General features: G+C 46.8%; 1 protein-coding gene across 1 annotated transcript in view; it reads left to right on the forward strand.

The window, feature by feature from the left end:
* The first annotated feature begins 406 nt into the window (after positions 1-406).
* Positions 407-25,184, forward strand: part of CCDC60 (coiled-coil domain containing 60) — a 126,127-nt gene continuing 101,349 nt past the window's right edge. The window contains exon 1 of the mRNA XM_054594162.1: positions 407-496. Coding sequence (XP_054450137.1) covers positions 407-496 — 90 coding nt within the window. The remainder of the gene's footprint in view (positions 497-25,184) is intronic.

The raw sequence follows: 25,184 nt of genomic DNA on the forward strand, positions 1-25,184 counted from the left end.
TTCTCTCCCTCGTAGTGGGAACCTGATCTGCAAGGTGGAGCCGCCTTAAAACAGGGTTCTGGGGGCCCCTCTATGGGCCCCCCTCAGACTTGATCAGTGGCGTTTCATTTTTTTAGTTCATATTTTATTTTTGTTTATAAGAGAGAAAATATCCCTTTTCAAAGAGAGGGAGAGCTCATGAAAGTTTGTAACTTTCTAAAAAGTGAATAATTTCAGGCTTTCCTCATCCAGCCCAGCTGGACTTTCTTATCCTGTTGGTTGGAAACTTCGATGACTTGCTTTCCATTACTCCTGGGTCGAGAGTCGAGGTGAAATTGTTGGAGCTTCTCACACCAGTGGCTGAGGTAGAAGATTCTGGAAAAACTCTTCTCTTGGGGACATAGGCTAAGCCTGAAGGACTTCCAAGATGACCAAGGCAGCAGCCACCAAGAAGACACACAGCTCCCCCAACCCAGGGTCCCTCTGTGGCTTTTATGCCTCAGGACTTTCATCACAGGTAAGTCTCCTCCCTTCCGCCAAAACCAAACATGTTTTCAAGACCAAGTGAAATAGGAATTAGCCCCCAGACCAACGAGGGACAGGGAAGAGGGAAGAGCTGTGGTGTAATTAAAGTGTCGAGGCACATCCCTGTGGCTGTCAGGGGTTGGTTTCTCATAAAGAATGAAAACAGCCGCCAGAATGGTGCGTTAGGCCATCCTGTTAGCCAGTAATTCCAAAATGATGGGGTACATCAGCAGTGCCACTACAGAACATCAGAAAGAAATTAAGATGGATTGTAGGTTTGCTGTTGCAGAAATTATTTGCAGAGATCCTTTGGGCTCAAGGTACATGCATATCCCCTCTCTGATGGAGAGAGTTCAAAATGCCAGACTTTGGGTGTTGAAGCCTGACTTTGCTACTCACCAGTTCTTGACATTAGACATGATGCTTAACATCTGCGAGCCTTTGTTTCCGTGTCTGTGGAGTACAGAAACAGTGTGAGGACCAAGTGAATTAAGATAAGGAAATTGTTTAGCGTGATACTAACACTTGACAATGTGTGTAAGCGACATGAAATACTGTTGTTGATCCAAGGACCAGAGTCAAGTGTTTGTTTCTAGCACTTTAAAAAATGTTTATTGATTTTAGAGAAAGAAGAAGGGGGAGGGGGGGAGAGAGAGAGAGAGAAACAACGATCTGAGAGAGAAACATCGACTGGTTGCCTCCCATTTGCGCCCCAACCAAGGATTGAACCCGCAGCCTAGGTATGTGCCCCGACTGGGGTTGAATCCCCAACATTTTGGTGTATGGGACAACGCTCCAGCAGAGCCACACTGGCCCGGGCCAAGTGTTTTTGTTTTTAAATGATCGTGACTGGGTAGGCCAGTTATGTCTTTGTTAAGTGTGTCTGTTATTGTACCCACAAACCCTGATTATCACCATTGACTGGCCAAGGTAGGTGAACAGTGGGGAAGAGGGCCAAAGGCCACACTGCTCCACAGTGGTTCAGGAAGGGGCACCTGGGGAGAAGTCAGTGCACAAAAGAGAGCTTAAAATTCAGCCCTGCTTACACGGAGCCCCGAGTGTTCCTGAGCTTCCAGTCTCTAAGGATTAACACGCCGTTCTGCACTGCTCATGGTGAGCTCACTCTACAAGATACAGTCTTCATGTGCCTCCTTTCATCTCAAAATGCCACACAGAGACAGGTTTCATCCAGAGCAGCTCCCTCTGGGACTGACCTTTCCCTGTACAGCGGTGGCGGGAGGGGAATGAGGGAAAGGATGAAGAGCGAGGTGGCTGCTTCGGCAGCAGAGGTGGGCGCACGAGCATGGGCAGTGGACTCAAAGGGCCTGGCTCTGAACCCTGCATCTGCTTCTTAGCGGTCCTGTGACCTTGGACGAGTTGCAGCGCTCCTCTGCTTCAGTGTTGCCATCTGTAAAGTGGGGGCGTCCTAGTGCCTCCCCATGGGATTGTTGTGAGGACGGAGTGATATGCCCAAGCTCCTCGAATGGCTCCTGACACATAATAAGCCCACCCTAGAATCAGGGGTGTCCAACCTTTTGGCGTCTCTAGGCCACATGGGAAGAAAAAGAGTTGTCTTGGGCCACACATTAAATACACTGCGACACATAATAATCACCAAAAAAATTCATAATGTTTTAAGTAAATTTATAATTTTGTGTTGAGCGGCATTCATAGCCATCCTGAGCTGCATGCTGGCCGCGGGCTGCAGGTTGGACACCCTTGCTAGATGTTAGTCATATTGTGTTTTTATTCATTCAGCAAACATTTATTGAACCCTTGCTATGTGTTCTTGCACCCAATGTGTTTTTGCCTTTAAAGATTTCATAATCTACAGCGTGCATGTTTGGGATAGGGAGAAAAAGAGGTAATGAGCAAATAATTAAATGCAAGTTAATTAATAGTGTGCTGGGGACATATCAGGGGTGTTGTGGGAATTCACAGGACAGCTAACTCAGTCTCGTGTATGTGTGTGTGTGTGAGAGAGAGAGAGAGAGAGAGAGAGAATTTGTGGAAGGAAAAAGGCATGTATTCAAGTAAATGCAATAGAGTTTTCCAGCTTGAGAAGAAGAAAGTAGAGGAAGACACAGAGGTTGGAATGACACCTGTTCCTCGGGACGAGGGTAGGTGGGACTCAGGGAGGTCAGGAGAAGGGGAGGAGGTGTCTAGGGAACGGTTGGAGAGACTAAGGCCTCAGACACTGAAGACTCATTGAAAGCCTGCCGCCCGCACCCCGTGCTAGGGAAGCAATGGAGACCCTCCAGGAAGCCCTCGTGCACATCTGAAGGGCCTTTAGGAATTTCAACTTTTTGAGCTATTGTACAGCACTGATGAACCAAAACCAGGCTAACTAGAAACTGACAAGCCACAAGAAAATATGTAGAGACTAGGACTGACTTCTGGTGCAAATCAAATGAGTCACAATTGCAGTGGTGGTAACGGCAGTGACGACTGCTGGAGCGTGTTGAGTATTCGCCAGGTGCCAGGTTCTGAGCAAAAGTCTTTAGGTGTGATATTGCAGAACCATCTACAATACTTCACGCCGTGAACTGTCACCTCCTCACAAGAGAGATGGCAACACCAAGGTTCAGGGAGGACAGGTCCCTTACCCAGGGACACCCTGCCAGAAAGGAACTGGGCAGGGACTTGAACGGCACTCTGTCTGGCTCCAGAATTGAAGCCCTCCCTGCCTTGCCATGCTGATCAAGCTGGTGATAGTTGGCACACGCCATGAGGGACACAAAAAGGAGAGGCACAGTCACTGGCTTCAAATAGTTTTTATGTTTGGGTTGGGGGGATGACATATGAAAAGAGAATAACAAATGCCAGGCAGCCAGGCAAGTAACTGCCCAGTGAGAATTGTTCTAGGGAAAGATCTGGCTTCTCAAGGGAGGAAACCGAGGCCACACTGGGCTGCAAGGTAATGTCACCTACAATAGTCCACCGTGCGTTAATTAGCACAATAGGTGACACTTGGGAAAAACACCAGGCTGAGATCCGAAGCCCTCTGGAGCCAGGCACTTTCTTTCTCCAGAAATGGAAGTTGTGGGATCATAACTGATGTTACAGTGGCACCCTGCCTCCAATAACATCTTTGTGTAGTTTTTTTTCAATGGCAGGAATATGAATAATATATACAAATGCTCTGTTTGAATGTCTTCCCTTGAGGAAGCCTTCTGTGGGGCTCTGTCTGGCTCCCTAACCTGTTACACAGCCCCCTCTCCCTTTGTTTCCCAAGGAGGCACAAAGGAAGTCTGATGGGATCACCATGGGGGTGGGGGCCCCCAGGCATGTGTAGATACTATGGACCCACATTTTCTTCCTTGGAAAAGTGAAAGAAAAAAAGGAGAGGCACTAAGAATATCCCATCCATATTCTAGAAATGCATTTCTGAAAATGCAGAAATGAGATTTGGCAAAAATTACACAAAGGTGCGGAACACTTTATACAAGCTCTATCTCTTGTGTCTCTCAGTGCCTGAAGTTCCTGTCTTGCTGTCACTAAAAACCCAGACAGAAAAGGAGCTCCTCTAATTTGGGGCAGATCCTAAGACAGCCAGGAATCATGCCGAGCGCTTTGCTGATACCCCAGCATAGCGATTAAAAGAGCAGATTCTTCAGCACTCCACATGGGTTCTAGCCCCAACCCTGCCTCTCAACTAGACTGTGGGGCCTGGAAGAAATCAGTTCCTCTGGGCGCCTCAGTTTCCTCGTGTGTGAAACTAGCACGCCACATTTTATCCAATCTAACAACATCTTCCATTTCAAGGTGTGTCACAATTACTTTGTGCCACTAAGAAAAAAAAAATGCTGCTGATTAAACTATAATCTGTTTCAATTAAAAAAAAAAAAAAGTGCCCCAGTTTCAGAGTGTTAAAATGCGAAAAGATAATGTGCATCTTAGAATAGATGAAATACAGCTAAAAATAATCCTCTTTCACAGGGTGTTGTGGGGATTCGCGAGTTAATATGGGTAAAGCTCTCGGAACAGCCTGGCACCGTGTGAATATATTATGATGTTTTATTTGAGCTTTTCATCAACCCTATGATAGAGCTGTATTATTAACACCCTTTTGCTCTGGGTAGACTGAGGCTTAAAGAGCTCCCAGGGCCTGGCTCTCCACTGAGAGGTGAGTTGGCAGGCTGGGAGAGACGGGAGCAAATCAGGCAGAATTCTAGATAGGAGGAGGAAGGCCGTGGCCTAAGCGTGCCCGGCCCCCAGCCCCACGGGAGAAATGGTGACACTCAGAGAAAGTCTGTACAGCCGGGCAGGCTGCCTAACATCAGAAAAGGAGAACTCACAGTTTTTAGAAAGATTTCCCCGCAAAGAAGCTTTGACTCCCAGCATAGTCTGTTTCCACTGCAAACATGAAATGATTTTCCTCCTTGTCCAGACAGGAGAATTGTGGCCTGAAGAGGTAAGTGGGCATGTGAGTCACGGGTCTTTGTTCAAAGTGGGCTCAGCACTGAGTGATTTCTCTGGCCTCTAATCACCGAGCCCACGCCCCCTGCACTGAATCACTGATTACCTGGGGCGGGGCGGGGGGAGGTCAGAATTCTAACGACCAAAAGAAATTCATTTCTGAAGAATCCCAGCCAGATGCACCTTCACTTTTATATCACTGGTTACTTAGGCCAGGAAAATCGCGATGAGTCCTCTCTCCAGGGGGTTTTCCTGGCTCCATTGTTCCAGCATGACACAGCTGCAGAAGTCAGTTTGTTGCGAAGTTTCTTTCTTCAGCCCTCATGCTTTGGGCTGGTAATGCTTGCCTAGGCAAATCTTGCCGCGTCTAACTGCAGGCCCATTCGACAGTCAGGGCTCTCCTCCGTGGTAGGTCAGGATGCAGGCAGGCTCATGTTCATAACCTCCCAGCACAGGAAGAGCAATAGGCACTTTCTTTACGGGGGACAGAATGAAACAAGCTCCCAGTTTCCACTGCAGAGAGGCAGCTGGGCCACGTGGGCAAGCGAGAGTAGGGGAGGGGGCAGAAGAAGCAGCACAGCAAAGAGTCCAGTTGATGTGAGGTAAGCTTAGTGACTACACAGGAGCCCCGCCTTTGAAGTCAGACAAAGCTGGGTTCAAAAACCCCCTTTGTCACTCTCTAAAGGAGGTTCTGTGAAATGGGTTGAACAATAATAGGCTCTACAACTTAGATGTTTTGGAAGGATTACAGAAAATAATGCCTGTGAAATACTGAGCATGATACTCGGCACACTGTTACCCCACAATAAGTATTGACAGTGGTTATTATTACTACTTCTGCTCCTCTCTCTCCCCTGACTGGATATCAGTGCCACCGACTCCATTTTGAAGACACAGTCAAGCCCAGATGTGCAGTCTGCTGGAAGCTGAGTATTAACTGTAAAGTCACACAAGAGGAAGGTCCATCACTGGGAAGACCCAGCTCTCGGGATGCTTTTTAGAACTAGTATGAGAGTACATTCGCGTGAAGGATGACATGGCTGGCAGGAGAGGGTTCACCTGATGGCAGAAATGCTCGACCCAGTTCACAACCTGAGCTGTCAGAAGGGGGTGCCCCTGAGCATGATGGGAGTCCTCTGGATTTAACTCTCAGCCCAGTCCCATTACTCATATTTTAATACACGAGGAAGTGAGAAAAAAGGAACACGCGGTGTATAAGTTAGCATCATTTTTGGCTGCAAGAGAAAAACTGAAAAGCAGTGACAAAAACAAAATGGACTTCTTTTTCTCACATCAGAAGCCTGGAGGCGGATGCCTACTGGCATTGGTTCGGGAGCCCACTGACGTCAGGATTGGCAGGGCTTGTTCCCTCATGATCACAGAGTGGCTGCCCCACCTCCAGCCATCACAATCTCATTCCAGCAGAAAGAGGAAAAAGTGAGGAGTAAAAGCTGTGTTTATTTCTTTTATGAAGCAAACGTGGCTTTTGAGAAACCTTTGCAGCATGTTTTCTATTATGTCTCACTTGCCAGAATAGTGTCACCTTTGCTAACTATAAGAATGGCCAGGAAAGTGTGTCTCTAACATGACTGGAAAGCAGTGACAAGGGCGAGAAGTGATGGTACTGAGGATGAGCATCAGATTGACTAGTCAGCAGTGACTTGGCACAAATGATTTCACTCAAATTCAGACATTGGGGGTCCCAAACAATACACAGACAGGGAGTAACCTATAAAAGAGAGACATCCCCTACCATACACAACAACTGCTTCGGAACCTCAAGAGCATTTCTCCATAGCGGCAATTTAAAAAACAGCACAGTATCCATCAGAAGGCTGTGTGGGCTGGGGGAAGAATATAGAGGCCCCCAGTGGGAACATTCATTCATTAAACTAATACAAGGTGGAGGGAAAAGTAGGTTTACAGTTGTTCATGTGGAAAATAATATAATAATAAATAATAATACAAGAATAAACCCTTCTGCATACACCGGTAAGCCTACTTTTGCCCCATCCTGTGTTTACTGAACTCTAAGAATGTGCCAAGCATGATTTTAGGTGCTGGAGATACTGATGTGAACAAAGACAATCATATGGAACACCCCCCCCCCTCCTGAAAACTCTGAAAAGAATATATTTACAGGACATAACATGAAGAAAGGGCTGAGACCATGGGATGTGTACCATCTTTATTCCTATGACCTCCATCTGTTTCCACCGCTCGGGGGGTGGGGCTTGAAGCAACTCTGGTTAGATGAGCTTTTGCACAAGTATAGGAAGAGACCTGTTCTTGACCCCTTCCAGCATTTCTGCAGACTCCAAAGACTCAGCCATCAGCTGTTATTGTAAATTCAAAAGCTGCGGGATCCACGTGGGTTTCAGTGGCAAGTAGCACTTCCATAAAATCTGACGGAAGCCAATTAAACCCTCCTTCGACTGAATAAGCCAACATATTTTTCTCGGAGATCTTTCTGACAGCTAAATTCAAAACCATCATCACTGGTAATGGGATACCTTCTATCACGACATGGTGGCATTTTCCCTCCTAAATTCCTGTTTTTCTCAAACTCTGCTAAGCAAATTTCTTACAGGGCTCAATTTTGATCTAATATATTTCTACCTAAATTGGAATTTATGCGATTGGTAGTTTTATTTAATAACTTGAAAATTAGCTGTGTCTCATGATCTGCAAGCCTGGAAGTGCCTGGGGGTCCCTGAGTTTCACAAAGTGGGAAGGTTATAGAGCTGTGATGGTCTCTGGGATGGGTTCAGGGTTGTCAGGGGATTCAAGGGGCCCCTGGTGGACTGTAGCTCAGTGGCAGAAATGGCAGAAAATAATGCCCATTGCAGCATGGTACATGGTCAGGGTCACCTTCTGAGGTCTATAATTACCCTGCATCGTGGCCGCCCAGTTCCTTGCTTGATCTTGCCACTAGACTTGGTGCTCCCTGGGGGAGAGGACCATCATGCCTCGTCCGTGATTCTATCCCCAGAGCCTAGCACCGTGCCTGACCCGTGGTAGAAGTTCAGTGTTCTCTAGCGGTCATTCTCAGGACCTAAGACATCTGTGGCATGAGGGATGTTGGGCGGGGGGGCACTAAGATGGACCAGACCCACGGTCTTCTCCTAAGGAATCCACAATTCCATTGGAGAAAATTCATAAATAACTATGGATCAATATGGCAAATAGGAAGGACCACAAAGAAAGGCAAAGAATATATAGGAGTTATGGAAATTCTATTATTTGTGTGTGTGTGTGTGTGTGTGTGTGTGTGTGTATAAGAAAATATGTGTTACATAAATTCTATCATGGGAAGAAATGTACAGTGAAGCCTTCTAATCTGAATCTTCAACATTGGCTGGATATAGACTTGTCTCATTATCAATAACACACTACACCAAATCTGAAACATATTTTCTAATCATCAGGGATAGGGACATATTACTATTCTCCTGCAAGAAACAAGTTCTTTCTTGGTACCCTGACTGACAAACTCTCCCCCACAGAGCTCCAGCTCTTTGAAAAAAAAAAAAGGGTATCTTTTACTACCCTTTCTCTCCGTGCACAAAGTTGCCTAAGTTTTTCTATCCCATGGGGTTGTCAAATTGGGGAGGATTTTGCTCCATGAATTCCCCCTAAAGCTTTCAATAACCAGGAAGGTCTGATGTGTTGCTTCTTTCAAGGCTTTGCATTTCAGCAGAGTAGGGCTTCTCAGCCTTGGCACTGTTGCCTTTGGGGCTGGCGGGCTGTCCTGCGCATGTACAGTGTTGAGCAGCATCCTCTCTACCCACTGGATGCCAGTAGCATCTCCAGCTGTGACAACTAAAAATGTGTCCAGACGTTGCCAAATGTTCCCTGGGGGCAAAATCATCCCGGAGGAGACCCACAGCAGTAGAGGGCTACTGAAGTCCTGAATACCTTCCCCAAGTTGGATGCGTATCTGATGGTGAAACATTCCCCATATAGATAAATAATGCTGTTGTGGACCCAAATGTTCAGGCAGAAACCTGAACTTCCTCTGGGCCTTACCTTCTCTGTCACCCCTTATGTCCAATCAGCTGCCCCAGGGTGGCTGTTCTATGGACATTGCCTCCCTCCCCAAGGTAGTGACATTGGGCACCTGGTCCAGGGCACTGTCATCTCTGTCCTGGACTATTCTACCCGCCCCCTAACTGCCCGCTTTATCTTCAATCTGACCTTCTTCCAACCCATTCTCTTTCAGTGCATGTATGATATTGTCATTCCTCTGGTTAAAACAATTAACCGGCCCTCCATTGCCCTCAAAATGAAGATTAATGTCTTTCACGAGGTTCAAAGGCTCTGCATGATCGGGTCCCTGCCAACTTTTCAAGCCTCGTCTCTCATTACTGGGTCCACTCAGAAGCCAAACTCATTTTTGACTATGCCATGCCCTTCACCTACTTTCTTTTAAAATGTTCTCTCTCTCTCTCTCTCTCTCTCTCTCTCTCTCTCTCTCTCTCTGTGTGTGTGTGTGTCTCTGTCTCTCTCTCTCTCTCCTTTTCCATGATAAGACGCTTCCAGAGACTAGCCAGGGACTCTAACCAGGAAACTGTGGGGCTCCCGCCTGGCCCTGTAACTCTAGCCACCAAATAACGGCCACCACTTCTCAAGCATCTGTTGTGCCTCAGGTTTTACATATGTATGAAAACCACCTCCTCCATCCTATGGGGCAGAAGCTATCATTACCCCTGTTTACAGAGTTGAGGGCACTGAGTCCTGGCAGAGATTTTTTTTAAGTTGCCCAGAGAAACCCAGATAAGAAGGTGATGGAGATGGGATTTGAATCCAGGACCAACTAACTAGTCAGAGCCTCTCCAGGGGTGTCCAAACTTTGGGCGTCTCTGTGCCACATTGGAAGAAGAAGAGTTGTCTTAGGCCACACATTAAATGCATTGTGACACATAATCACAAAAAAAAAAAATCTCCTAATGTTTTAAGTAAATTTATGATTTTGTGTTGGGCCACGTTCACATCCATTGTGGGCTGCAGGTGGCCCGTGGACCGCAGGTCAGACACCCCCACATGCTCTTAGGATCAGCGTGGGGTACTGAAGTAAGAAGAGGCAATAGACAAGTCTGTGGGTGCGATTTTAAAGAGTCTTTCTGAAAATCTCTGGCAGAAAAAGGAAATTTGACAGTTTTAGCTGTAGGCAATGCAAACAAGAATGTGACTGTGCCCGTGACTTCAGACAAGGACGTTTGGATCTTCTTAAGCTCTTGGTAAAATGTGCTAGTGAGCTTTTCTGGAAGAGGAACACAGTGAAGGATGGGGCGGGGGTGGGGGAACCTCTGTACAAGGCTTAGAGTCATCTTTCTAAATTATGCTCATTTCAGTGAAGATTTATAAGCCATTTCTAATCAAAGTCACATTTCTAAGAAAGGCATATTTTGATCCTGGGTCAGTACACTGCCAAGACCTGCTAGATAAAATGGGGAAGAAGACAGGCCCAGCTAATGAGGAATGAGTTTCTGGCTGAAATGTTGATAATCGTAAACAGCTTAATTGGGTTCAGTAATTTGGACAAATAGCTAGTTAAATGGATGTAGTCTGAATCCAGGCTCTGACCCACTGTACCTTTTATTTTCTTTTAAAAAAAAAAAAATCCCTGCATCATAATTGCACATTTCTTACTCTGATCCCACCGCTGGACTCGGTGCTCCCTGGGGGAGAGGACCATCATGCCTTGCTCCAGACTCGATCCCCAGAGCCTAGCACAGTGCCTGGCACTGGGTGGAAGTTCATTGTTCTCTAGTGGTTATTCTCAGGAAAGAGGACGTCTCTATGTATGGAGTGGGGCAACGGCACATTCCTCAGTTGACTGTAAATTCCATTTGGACAAGAGCCACAAGTGTTTTAATCACAGGTATATCCCCAGTACATGATGGATGCTCCCTAAATATGAATACCATCCCAAAACCTACTATGTATGCGACCTTGGACAAGTTACTCTCTGTGCCTCAGTTTCCTTGTCTCCCATACGGTTCAAAGGGCTGTTGGGAGGATCACTGAGATAATGCCAAGAGCAGCCCCTGGCACATAGTAAGTGCTCATTAAATGTTATCTCTCCCTATTTCCACTTAGGGAGGGAAGCCATTGGCGCCCAAATATCAAGATTACAGCATTTAAATGCTGACATTTCCAGTGATGATAATTCCCATGCTGCTCATTTTTTATGCATTCAGGAGAAGGCAGCCAAAAGGGTAACATGACGAAAATGTTGCATTTCTAAGAGCCCTTGAAGAAAATGCCCAAAAGGCAATTAGCACACGACTGTGCCTATGTTGCTATTGCTATTGCTGATCTTATCCTCTACTAATCAAACTGCTCCTGGTATTTCTAGACCTTTTAAAAGAGGTCTTTTATGAACATGCAGGAAGTGAATCTTATGGACAGGTAGCGAGGGATGGGAGAGGGTGTGAATCTGGCATCCTCCAAGGGGAAGGAAAAACCACAGGCGCCGGGGAGCGCGCGTCAAGGTGCACAAGAGACCGGTACGCGGCCTGGACCATTCCGTAACCCCAATTAGCCCCCTCGCCTTTCCCCTTTTTTACCCCAAACCAGTAAGTATCCCTCTCCCTGCAGCGCCAGGGCTTGGGATTTAAACCGCCTCAATAAAAGGTAATCCTGGAGTTTTCTGGGCTGCCCAGACAGACTCGCATCAGGGCGGGCTGACTGAGGGCCTGGGCCGCGGGTCGCTCCAGGGTCCTGCTGCTGCTCCTCAGCCTCTCTGCTCCCCTTGTCTGATGCTGAGTTTTCTCACCTGCAAGTGAATCTTGTGAAGATTAAAGATAATATCCGGGAAGACAGGACTCAGAATAGTAACTGAGGTTGATTTATGATTGTTATTCCACCTTTTAGTGTTACATGTACACCCCCCATGTTCTGTCATGTGTAATGCCAACATTGGTTTTTTCCCTAAAAAAAGAGGGTGTAATATTGAGAAAAATATCTCTCTCCTCATGAATAGTCATTCTCTCGAAGTTAATTTGCTGGGGACAGCAAAATGAAGGATGTTTTGGTGTCCTCCATGAGGTTAAAAAAAGATGCGGATGTTTTTAAATTAACTACATGGCACATTATAAATATATAAATGGCTCATGATGATAATAAAAATAACTGGTATTACTGAGTCCTTAGTATGTGCCATGTGCCCTTATATGAATCATCCAAAACCATTCACTCTACAATGCTAAGAGATGGGTACTATTAACCCCGTTTTGCAGGTGAGAAAACTGAGGCTAAGAGAAACTGAACAACTTGCCTGGAGTCCCACAGCTAGTTGCAGATCATCTGGCTTTGAACCTAAGTTGGGTCAGCCTGCAAGGTCCCCATTTTTAACCGTTACGTATTACTTAACAAAGCAAGCCTGACTTTTTCCCAGGCTGGTGGATTGAGGGAAAATATATCCCCCACTCCCAAAGGAAGAGCATAAGGAAGAACAACCACCTACTTTGAGGGGCTCTGAAGAAGGGAAAGAAAATCCTTACTACATCCCATAGTCGACTGACTTCCAGTTTGTCCTCGCTTCCCAAGGTCAAAGTCCAGGGGTTGTTTCAAGGACACTCCACTCAGCCCAGAAGTCCCTGAAGTCAGAAACTGCCACACATTCCACTTTGCCCTCAATCCTCTCCAGCCCGCTGCCGAAAACCTCACGAAGCTTCTGTTCTGTCGCCTGCAGTGTTCACAGCCACAAAAGTAACCTGTTCATTGAATGAAGCCTGGGATCCAATCAAAACATGAACTTATCTTGGCCTCTCATTGCTCCCTTCAAATAATTTCAGTGGGGGAGCCTTTCCTCTGGCCCCTGCTAAGAAAAGCAGTACCCAGTGTCTCTGCTTGGGTGGCAGCAAGTCTCAGTCTCTTTAAGTCACAAGACAGAGTCGTGATGCAGAAATGGAAAGCATTGATTCCAGATATTATAATATAGGAAGCAGCACTTCGACCTTCCTCAAGGAGAAGAGTGTGCTCTCTCTCCTGCCTCTTAAGGATAGCTTCACGCAGGCCACCTACCACAGGGGGTGGGGGACAGTATGGGGCACGTCTCCCTCCCCTCGGCTTTCTAACCAGTTGCCTGAAGGGACAATAAGGGGCCCAGGTAGGTTTTTACTGGTACTGTCACACAATGTCTCTATTACCCCAGACCAGCAGATGTCTAAAGATGGTTCTTTCTCTTGTAGACACATTTTTACTTTCTGTGAGGTCACCAGCCCTCCTTCAATATTGATTTCATTTTTATTTTTAAACACGTTCCCGTTTTATTGAGATATAAGAGACATATACATTGTATACATTTAAGGTATAGAGCGTAATGGTTTGACTTACATATATTGGGAAATGATTACTGCAATAAGTTTAGTTAGCATCTATCATCTCATATAGATACAATAAAAAGGAAAAAAACTTCCCTTTCATTGAGAACTCTGAAGATTTACTCTCTTAACAACTTTCCTATGTATCACTCATCAGTGTTCACTGTAGACATCATGTTCTACGTTACATCCCTGGTACTTATTTCTCCTGCAGGCACTTGTGTGGGTTCTTTGGAAGCTTCCCATACAGCCTTCCAATCTGTTCCAGCTCTATACACACCATCTTTCGGATTCTGGCTTACCAGTAGTCCACCCAACACTGGGATCTTCCAGGCCTCTCGTGGGGGAATCCCAGCTGATATTCCTGCCTTGGGAGTCACAGCTTGTTCCCAGGCTCCACACACCATTGACGCACCACTGTAAACAGGCACCAGCTAGTCTCCTTCTCTCTGCCCTGCCCCAGAAGCACTGCCCAGCCTCCCTCTGTCCTCTGGGTTGTCCAGGAGGGGTCAGAGCCCAGCCCTCCAGTCCCTCAGCTGCAAGGACCACATTTTAAGTTCTTGAGCAGCCCCACCGAGGAGGCCTCTCTCTAATCTGGTCTGAAGTGAGGGATGAAGCATCCTTTCCCTGTGGGGTCAGGGTTCCAAGCATCCCAGCAGCTATTGTTAAAGAAATGGCTTCACAAATCCCTCTCTCCCTCTACACACACACACACACACACACACACGGTGGGCAACAGTAGGGTCACAGTTTATTCTTGTATTATTACTTACTAATTATTATATTATTTATCTGTATTTTGTCTTTTTCCATATGAACAACTGTATATTCCTAAAGTGGTAAGAATTGGGGGGCCCCTTCTCTTAGAGCTACCTGAAGTTTGATGCCTATGGAATCTTGACTCCTCAGCCCATACCTGTTAGTCTGTCTCATTATCCTACCATTTACTGAGAGTTCAGCGGATGGAATTGTTATAATAATTAAAGAAGCTAAAAGGAAGGATAGGAAGAGGTAACAAATATTAAGTGTCATAATACAAAGGGGAGGGGTGGAGAGGCAGGGAGGAGGAGGGGGGAAGATGGGAGAGTAAGACGTAGGATGGGAGGGGGAGGGAGGGAAGGTGAGGGAATGGGGGGAAGAGAAGAAGGTGGAGAGGAAGGAAGAGAGGAAGGTTTGTTTTCACAAGAGAAAGCAAACACCCTAGACAGCCTTTCAGACCAGTTGCTCAGCCATCCAATCCCGAAGACATGTGGTATCATCCGAGTTCTTTCGTCTGTCCTGGATAGCAACAGAGCCTGTTCTGTAATTTTGTACTTCAGGTAAATAGGTCGTTAGGATTGATAACAGAGTGGCCCAGGTAATGTTTTAAACCAAAAGCAGACAAGCACGAGGCTGTCTCCAGATGTAAATGACAGACAGGACAGCAATTCATGCAGCTTCTTTTAAGGGTGTGTTGGGGTTTTTCAGCATAAATTGCCATTTTTCTGAAGGCTCGCTTTTCTGCTTTAACAAAGAAAAGGGAGGCTTTCTTTCCAGCCACACATGCAGAATAGGGCTTCAGGCAAATGGGGGGGTTTGTTTTGATAACGAACTTGATAGCCAGTTACGATTCATTAATAGAGACGAGGCAAGAGCATTGCAGTTAACAACTTCATTTTGCAAAGCCTGGTTCTCAACAAAGCACCGTAGTGGCTTCAAATGAATAAAAAATAAAAAAAAATAGATGCCACAAAGGCCCAGTGCATTCAAGGCAGAACCGGCACAGCTGTGTGGGAAGCTTGCTTTGACCAGTGTGCTGTTGCTACCGATTCAACCAGCATCACAAAGCACCTGGGCATTGTCTTTGTTTTCACACACAGGTAGATTTCAGGGTTCAGGAGGCAGAGCAATGCACACAAAGAGATTCCCCAGTTCTGAGAAACTCTGAAGATGAGGGTCCATCACCTAGAGTTACAGAGAAACCTGTAAATGGAATCCTAGCGGATATACTCTCCTGTCTCTGGCTTCTTCCATGCAGCATGTTTTTGAGACTCATCCATGTTGTTGGGTATACAGCATGGTCCCCTTTTATGTTGAATTGCATTCTATCATATGTATATAACAAAGCTGATCCATTCACCTGGGGATGGACTTTTGGGTTGGTTCCAATTTTCCCTTCTTTTTAATATTGGGACTTCTCTGAGACGTTTGCTGGCGCATCTTGTAGTTGACATACGTCGTGGTGAACAGCGCCAGTCCCCGCACTTGTGTAAGCCCTAGAGCGGGAGATCCGTGTTGGATGAGAAATTTCAAGCATGATAAGTGTTGCAGAAAGGCCTGCGCAGGCTGTCACGGGAACAAACAGCAGGACCGTCCAGGGCTTTGGGGAAAGCTCCCTGGAGGAGCACCGGCGATGAGAATCAAGGCTGCCTGGGAGTGAACAAAGTGAAGACTGAGCCTGGCTCCAGGGTAGAACAGAAAACTCAGCAGACATGGAAGGCAGGCAAAAATTAGTACATCGTTGAAAATCCACAGTGAGAGAGACATGATAGACATTCTAAAACAAGATTATTTCACTTAATCCTCAGAAAAACTATGAGAAGTATACTAAGCTCCATTTACCAGTGAAGAGGCTGGGCTTCAAGGGGGTGGGGTAATTTGTCCCAGGTGGCAGCATCAGTGGTGAGTGACGATCTGAACCCAGACCTGTCTGGCTCCTGAGCTCAAGCTTCCTCCCTGACCCGAGGCCACCCTGGTTAGACTGATTTCAGGGGCCATGGAGAGAAAGGGACAGATGAGAGAAGGATCAACACGTCCCTGGCATGTATGAACATTTAAAAATATATACCTACTTATTAATGAATAAATGTCAAAGAAAAGGAAGCGCTTTCACATATTGTTTGTATTTCCTCAATTGCTTAAAAACATAAAGAGACATCGCTTCTACATTGGTCAAATCCTATCCACTCTGCCCTCACAACGCTGCAATATAGAAATGTAGATTTTGTGCGTGTTGTGTGTGTTTTGTGGTCAGAGGCAGGAGCCTGAAGAAAGTGGGATCAGAGAAATACTAAGAGGTGTTAACACACTGCAGGGCAGAGGGGGCCTATCAGTTGACCGAAGTGAGATAAATAGCAGGGCCAATTAACTCCCTGTCCTCAGAAGCAGCGAGCAGGGAACGCTGCCTGAACAATGCAAGCATCGCAGGGTGCTTTCATATTTGATGTTATCTGCATGTAATTGGTTCCCCTTTACAGAGAAATACATGGTGTTAACTGGGGGATGTGATCAGAATACCAGCAGAGGCGCACTTTGATGGGAAACACACAGGCAGGCGCCTAGCAGCCAATGGTGATCAGGGACGGTCTCTCTGGTACACTCCCAAGTTGCAGGCACCCTCGTCTGCTTAGGGCACTGGGGCTGCGATCAAAATGTTTCAAAGACCCAGGCCTCCCACCAGGGGTTCTGGTCTTGTAGCAACAGTTAACAGCTAAGATGCTGATATGATAGGCTGACTACACTGAGATGCGTCCCATGAACTCATTTCATCCTCCAACACCCACAGAAGGCGGGGGGCAATCTTATTATCCCCTTTATAGAGATAAGAAAACTGAGGACAAAAGGGTTCAGTGACTTGGTCAAGGAAGCCCTTCATTTTAACCTTTGCTCTGTCCTGCATCCCCACCTCCTCAGGCAGAGGGATCAGGGCAGTGACAGGGTGGGGCACAGGATGACAAACCCTCCAGCAGCTGGAGGTCCCGAGAAATCCCACTCCCGTGCAGACAGAGAACTGTGCTCTGGGGACTGCGGATGTGGGGGGTGGGGTGGGAGAGGGGGCGCTCCACAAGGAACTCTGAGGAGTCAGAAGGAATCTTAACATCCCCATAAAAGGGAACCGATCACATCCAAATACCAACGCTCCCGGTGACGTTTCCGTTGCTCAGGCAGCGTTCTCTGCTCACTGCTTCAGAGAATATGAAGTTAATTAGCAGAGACTGTGGCCCAGAGCAAAGACAGTGGGGCAGTGAGGGTCTCTTAGCCAAATATAGTCTTCAGGGACCCACCTCCATGTCCCTGTGGGATCAAGGTGAGCCGCCGAGGAGACGTCCCCTAGGTAATAATAAAAGTAAGAGCAAATGCTCCTACTATGCTCACTATGGGCCAGGCACTAGTCTACCCGCTTGTACAAAAAATAAACTCATTTTGCCTCCCAACAGCCCTGAAGGGTAAGTACTGTTATCAGCTCTTTATTATATACAAAGAAAGGGGTGCAAAGAGGTTAAGAAGCTTCAAGTAAGTGCACCCCTTCCCTCTTGCACAAGAGCCTCCTGCCTCTCCAGGAAGAGCCCTCAAGTCTTCTTCTTTCCCTGGTTCCCCCATGGTGCTCATAGCTCCCCTTTTCTACCTGATCATCCCCACAATGTACAGCCCTGGAGTCCCTGTCACTCTGTGCCTGCTATGTCGGAACTGCACGTGTTTCTTCAACAATACAGAACAAGTGATCCATTTCAGCATTTGTGAGCTAAGGAAGCAGAACCAGTCTGAGTGCCTGGTTTGCCCTTAACGGTGGCCTTCAGTAGAGGTCAACTGACATAGAGGTCAACATGTGGGCTCTGCCCAAATGTCCATCGGCTGACAAGTGGATAAACAAGATGTGACATATCCATGTGAAAGAATATTACTTGACCATGAAAAGGAATGAAGTTCCAATACATGCTACAACATGGATGAACCTTGAAAACAGTCTGCTCAGTGAAAGAAGCCAGACACAAAAGGACACATTTTGTATCATTCTACTTATATGAAATGTCCAGAATAGGCAAATCTATAGAGACAGAAAGAATAGTAGATTCCAGGGGCTGGGAGACTGTAGGATAATGGGCTATTATCTAAGGAGTTTCTTTCTGAGCTAGTGACAATGTTCTAAAATTGACTGTGGTGATCGTTGCACATATCTGTGAATATACTAAAAACCACTGAATTGTACACTTTAAATGGATGAATCAGACGGTATGTGAATCGTATGGTACATCACAATAAGGATGGGGAAGGAGGAGAAGGAAACAGAAGAGGAAGAGGGGTTGGGGGAGGAGGAAAAAACTTAGCAAGACTGCCTAGGTTCAAACCCCAAATCTGCTACTTTATTCTTTTAAAGATTGTATTTATCTATTTTTAGGAAGAAAGGAAGGGAGGGAGAAGGTCAGGGAGAGAAACATAGATCTCTCATTTGCACCTGACCTGAGGCAAAGCCACAACCCAGGCATGTACTCTGACTAGGAATCAACCTGGTGACCTTTCGCTTTGCAGAACGATGCCCAACCAGCTGAGCCACTGGTCAGGGCCTCAAATCTGCCACTTTATAGCTGCACAGACTGGAGCTAGTTGCCTGAGCCTCCCTTTTCCTGTCTAGTACTAGCTGAGGATGAGTGAAAGATATTAAAAGGTTTAGCAATCACTAGGCAGGGACTCTGGACCAGCTGTTAACCCTTCTGCTGCTGGATCATGTGGATGGGATGGACTGGGTTGTGGGGAGGGTAATGTATAGGGCCTTACTCTTCACCAACCATTAAAAAATTACCCCTTCAGACTTCTGAGCTTAGGAGTTTGCAACCATGAGAGAAGCCACCTGCAATTCAGTTTGTCATCAGCAGTGGCTGAAGCCTTGACTTGTGAGAATAGATCAGGGCAGCCAAAGCACCGTTTTCCAGTGCGAAGATTTCCCTGTAATTAACACAAGTTCATGAATGTGCCCAACTTGGGTTTCCATGGAGACCACCTGTGCTTAATTAACGTGGCCGGGTCTGCACCTGTCCCTCCATCCCGACTAACCTCACTTACTTGCCATTTTATGTTCCATATCCCAAATTCAACCTGTGCTAATTACCCCTCCTCCTCTAGCGGTGTTACCCTGATCACTCTGCCATTCTTTTTCCTCTTTCTTCTTCTTTCTTGCTTTTCCTAATTAATATCCGGGGAGGAGACAGAAAAAAAGAGGAAAAGAGAAAACCTGTTCTCTTCAAGGGCAGAGGAAGAACTAGGGAAGGGCGATGTGTCAACTCCCAGCACACACCAACCTGACTTCTCGGCTGATAGAACTCGCCGAGGCTGCGGAATCAGGGAGTTGGGAGATAAAACTGGGCCAGCAGGTTTGTACAAGGATATGAAAACTACACGACCGTGACCTTATATGGGGCCTTTCTTGCTTCTGCTGGAGGAACAGACGCTAAAGCCAGGCCTGAGAAGTCGCCATATTTGGAAAGGCACGGGGAAGGTGTTAAAAAGATTTACAGCGCACAGCCGAATGCTCTCCCTTTAAGTCCAGAAAGGGGTGAAAATGTCAAACAGAGGGCTGACAAATGGCATTCCTCGGTGGGCGGGAGAAGTGGTCCAGTGTTACTGGGTTAACAAACACTTGCCTTGCACTGTAGTTCTCAGATCTGCAAAGCAGGTGAGACTCAGAGGGCAGCAAGATTTTAAAGCCAGGCAAATCCTTGAAAGCTTATGCAAGCAACCCCGGGAACCAGTCCAGCCAGAGAGAAGCGATGTGTGCTGGGTAAGAACAGAGGCTCGCTAGCCGTGCATCTATAGGCAAGTTGCTTCGCCTCTCTGAGCCTCGGCGTCCCCATCCACAGAAGGGGGGCAATACTAGTGTGTACTTCAGGGGGTCGTTATAAGAATAAATGAGAGTTGAAGCGAGTAGTCACCATCATTAATTATTATTGTTCTCACCTCCGCTGGTACCCAGCGCCAGGGCACAGAGGAGGTGCCAGTACACCTGTCTGTCAGCTGTCGAATGAATGAATGTGATGAAATGGGCATCCAGACACCAGCCAAGGGCACCAAGAAGTGCCTCCGCTGTGCAGACTTTTGTCTCTTAATCCACTTCCTGAAAGCAGGGGTTTCAAATTTAAATGCCTTCAAGGCTCAGGCAGGATGTACAAATGAGTCAAGTCGGCTTGGGGCTGAGGACACAGCCCGCTCTACCAAACAGCAGGCAAGTCCAGGCCAGACCCAGCCTCGGGACCCCGCCGGAACCCGTGGTCACTCACCCTGTCTGAACCTGCCTGAGGCCGCTGAAACCTGCCCGACGTCCGCCTCAGTTCGACGCCTGAACCCTGCGCTTATACATTCTGAACAATACAATCCGTTTTCAAAGTTCAATTTCTCTCCAACCCACACCATCCATAATGAATTAAGGAAAGCATATCAAATACAATCACGCATTGTTGTAAAGTTCTTGGCAAAGTTGCCAAACATAGGCAGTTGGCACGCCCGTGGTGCGTTCCACGTCTGGGACCATGGTTTAAGTTGTCATAATAATGAATTGCCACGGTCACTTAGGCTTGGGAATGGAGCCAGGATATCATGCTGGGTTGAGAAAAGAAGGCTGTCACAAAGGTGACACCTTGTACCTCATTTACAAGGCAACAATCCCTAACACACATCACATTTGGATGGGTGACAGAAGGCCCTTTTCAACACAGCTCTTTAAAACTGTACTTGAGGGTTCTGAAATCTATTTAAAGGGGTCATGTGGGTGGAGCATTCTGCTCCTCCCTGCCCATCTCAGCAATGCCTCCCCTCCGACGTCCCGCCTACAGCCTGGACTGGAAGGGTGGAGTGCAGATGTGGGTGATAATAACATGAGCCTGGAAGTGGTGACAGCATTTGCCAAAACACTTGCTTTCCAACTGTTTGGTTTAAAGTATGTGGGCAGCTTTTGAATCAGCTGGAGCCCTAGCACCTAGAGGTTGGGTGCTTCTACTCTCCCTACCCCATTCCATTTCTTAATATATCCTCATATTTCTTCATTAGGCAGCTGTCACTGGGGAACTGATTCCTTCTCTAGGAGAGCAAGATCATAAGGTGGTGTCTATATTAGCAAAATAAATAACTGAGATAATTAACAAAAAATGCAAGACCATCCCCCACCCCCTGCCAAGGGATATCTGTGTTCAGTAGGAGCAGGGGATGGAGAGGCTAAATCAAGAAGGCCTAGACGGAGCAGTGACTCAATAAATAGTTGTGGAATGAATGAATGCATGAAGGACCTATGTGTCAGGAAAACAACTGCCTTTATTGTCAACCTGGGTTAGAATCCCAGGTCTGCCACTTACAAGCTATAAAACCTTGGTCAAGATAGTTGGCTTTACAGGGCCTCGGTTTTCCCATGGTCAGAACCTCAGCAGCTCTCTTAAGCTGCTACTTGGATTTCTGAAAACAAGCCCCACAATCCCCAAAGTCATTCATCTCTTCAGGAGTGGATTTGCCTCCAGGCCTCAGGAAAGAGGCTGCCTTGGAATTCTTCCCCTCTCTCCTGCAGAACCTGCGGGCCTGCCTCCCTGTCTCTGGGAAGACCTCAGCAGCCACAGCCGGCAGCCCCTGTTGACATGTGCTTGTGCCGAGTTCCTGTGATGGCCCCCTCCGGGGACCTCCCAGTTCTGGTGGTCCAAGGTGGCAGATGACATCAGGACAGGGACCAGGATGCTGGCTGAGCATAATATTTAAGAGTCTGGGTTCTGACGGGCTCACCTGACTGGGAGCTGGACTCCTTACCTTGCTGGCTGTGCTGCTGTGCCTCTCTAGTTCTCACCTGTGACTCTGGGGTATAATGACAATCTTTCGAGGAGTTGTGCGGTTTAGAGCTCATGAATGAGGAGTACAGTGACTAGGAGACATCCTCACATTGCTGTGACCTCCAGGGTTTCAGGGGAACATAAATCACAAGACCATCATCTGGGAAAGTCTTAGCCATCTGGCTGACACAAGAAGAACCCTCCACACCATGGAAGTCAAGCAGTGCCTTGATCCTAATCTTCTTCTTGAAAGTCTTCAGCATCCATCATAGAATCCACACTCTAAGAGACATCTGGGTGCTTGGACCCTTCCACCCTGTCAGCAGGCATGACACAGATTTCACACAATACCCAGGCCATGTTTTCTAAAGTTTGCTATACAAGCCACCAGTGACAAACAGGCTGATTTTATATGTTAATAATTATATGGTAGTTTTGATGGTGCATTAGGAACACTCTAATGAGAACCTCAAAGGCATAGCATCATGGCTATTATTGCTTAGGAAGAAACTAAAGTAGGTATAGCTTTTAGTTTAATGTCATGGTCAAGAAAAACATGAATAGTAAAAGAGGCAGTGCATGGATACCACAATAGATAACGATGACAGTGTATGAAGGTTGGGAAACTTGGAATCGGACAGAGGGGAAAACATCATGTTTAAGTTGCAGAGCAAAATACTGAAATGCAGGCAAGGTGGCTGATGTTGACCCAGCCCCAGAGCAATTTTAACTCCCCAACACAAAGTGGGGCACTCAGGCTACACCTCCAATTCCTTTCTGGTCACGAAATGTCTAGTGCATAATCTGCACTCAATAAAAAATTGTGGTTCTTATCCTGGTGCTTAAGAGGAGGTGGTTGGGGCCAATTGACCTAATGCAAAGCTGGGTCCCAATCTCATTCAACCTCACCTGCAGTTCTGTGATCCTGAGCAAGTTACTTAACCTCTTTGAGCCTCAGTTCCCTCATCAGCAGATGAGGGTTTTCATCAGACTGGCGCTGCTTATCAGAGTGAAGGCACTTTCATGAGAAGCTTGCTCCCAAACCACTCATGATAGGCTTATTCATGGGGCACCATGTGCTGGGTACCACATTAAGCAATTCCTGCCAAAGTCAAGCAATGTGGTGGGCTTGAAACCACACTGATGAGAGTTTATTGACTGTCAACTGATAGTCACTGACACCAATTCAAGGCCGAGAAGAATCCCCAGTTTGGGGTGTGATGAAGAAGGAAACTTGATTCAGTGCAAAGCAGCTCAATTGTGACACAGCATGGCTGTGAAAAGAGCACAGCTGTAGAACGGCTCTGGGGACAGGTGGCTCTGGGGCCAGGCGGCCCTGGGACTAGGCCCCTCTTGGGCTAGAGGGTCTGCTCTGCTTTGTGCCAGTCTGCTTTGCACTGCGCTGGTCTACTCCCTCCTGCCGTGGTCTGCTGCACTCTGCTCTGGAGAGACACATTCAGTGTTTCAGCTCAGCCAGGGAGACACAGTCTTTACTCCCAGGTGGTTGTACTCCCTGAGCCAGAGTAGGGCTGGCTCATATGGACAGAGGGCCCTGCCCTGGTCCCTGATTGGTCCATCCTTATGCAAATCAGGACTCCGAATCGTCACAGTTTGATGAGTCCAAAGGCAATGTTCTGATTTGACAAAATAGAGCTGCTCTAATTGGTCAAAGATGCACAGCTCTGAGTGGATGGGGAAGGTCTCAGTCTTATTGGTTGAAATAGGATTCCAGGAACTCCTTTATAAGGGCTGGCTCAGAGGGCAGAAACACAATCCAGGCAGGCAGTTTAGCAGAGAGGCAGGCAGTCCAGTGCAGAGGTTCCTCTGGGAAGCGCAGTTTACGTGAGAGGTCCCTGTGCAGAAATCGCTGCTAGGCTCTGCTTTTTTATTTGAGCCCAATTCACCACCAAGAGCCCTTCTTGGTAGGTGTCTCTTTTCCTTCTTCCTCAATGTTCACAAGACCCCAGTTCTGCCACCAAAAATCCGTGTAACCTTAGACGAAGTATTTTCCCTCTGGAGGTCTCAGTTTGCTCATCTGTAAAATGGAGGGGGTCCCCTTCATTTTCGCAAGTTCTCATTCAGAGAAGCTTGGCTTGGCCCCTTTTCGAGCTGTTCAGATGTTTCTAAAATATACCAGTTCTGACATGGCAGAGACCAAATATGTGGGGTGATGGACGACAGTTTTCACATTGCATTTGTCATCTAGACAGGCTTTAAGGATGTGGATAATGAACTCGGAATTCCAGATGGACTTTAACCAGTTCCTTTCTCACTCTCTCTTTGAGGCAAGAAAGGTTTCTTTGAAGGAAATAGGAAAACGTCATCTTTTTTCTGCTCCCGGCAGGACACCTGTGCTTGCCCATGGCTGCATGGCGGAAACCTGACTTGCCAGAGGGAGAAGACAGATGCTGCATAGGGGATTTAATGTGACAGTTAGACACAGGCCCTGGAATCCCCAAAAGCCCCGAGTTCCAATCCCACCTCTGCCCCTTACTGGCTGTGGCACTTTCATTCAGTTACTTAAAATCTTGGGGGCCCACTCACCTTCCTCACGTGGGTAATCATACCTATGTCCCTGGGTTATTATGAAGACCAGCTATATTAGAGCATGAACTACAATGTATCACCCCATTCCTCCATGGTAATTCCTCCATGAAATTACCCTATACGTTTTGCGGCTCTTATAATCCCCATTTTATAGATGAGAAAACCGAGAAACAGAATGGTTAATTAACTTGCCCAACTTCAGAGGTAGCACATGGTAGAGCCAGGAAAGGATACATTACAGAAATAATAAATAAGGGTTGGGGCAAAAATAGGTTTAAAGTTGTTCATATGGAAAATGATATGATAATTAGTAAATAATAATACAAGAATAAACTCTGGGTTCCGCGTACTCACAACTCTAACCCTGCTTTACCCCTCCCTGTGCATAGATGATTACAATTTGGGAAGGGAAGGGTGTGATGAGAAATGCTATTATGGGGAGGTGGGGTTTAGGAATAACGCATCTTAGGGATGGGTTTATACAGACAGAAATCTTTGCCCCGAAGACATACTGGTAAATGCTGTACAACCAGCTCTCTGGGAAAAACAAAAAGCCCTAGTTCGTAGTGCTTGCCAATTTCTGTGGTGTAAATACTCCCACTGTGACTAACTTTAAGTGACCGACGTGACATCACTGAGCACAGGGTTGGGAAGGAGGTGGGGATGGGCAGCTCACACACAGTCATTCTTCCAAGCTGGTACACCACAATTTGTCCCAACTGAATCCTGATCATTTCCCTAGAAAGAACCGTCACACAGCATGTGCTGATGCAGATGAAACGTGTCCACAAGGCCCAGTGTTAGCTCTCCATGGGCAGCTCGCCGAGGG

This window comes from Pteronotus mesoamericanus, unplaced genomic scaffold (genome assembly GCF_021234165.1).
Source record: "Pteronotus mesoamericanus isolate MK-2021 breed Mesoamerican mustached bat unplaced genomic scaffold, CSHL_Meso_final scaffold_507, whole genome shotgun sequence".
Taxonomy (NCBI): domain Eukaryota; kingdom Metazoa; phylum Chordata; class Mammalia; order Chiroptera; family Mormoopidae; genus Pteronotus; species Pteronotus mesoamericanus.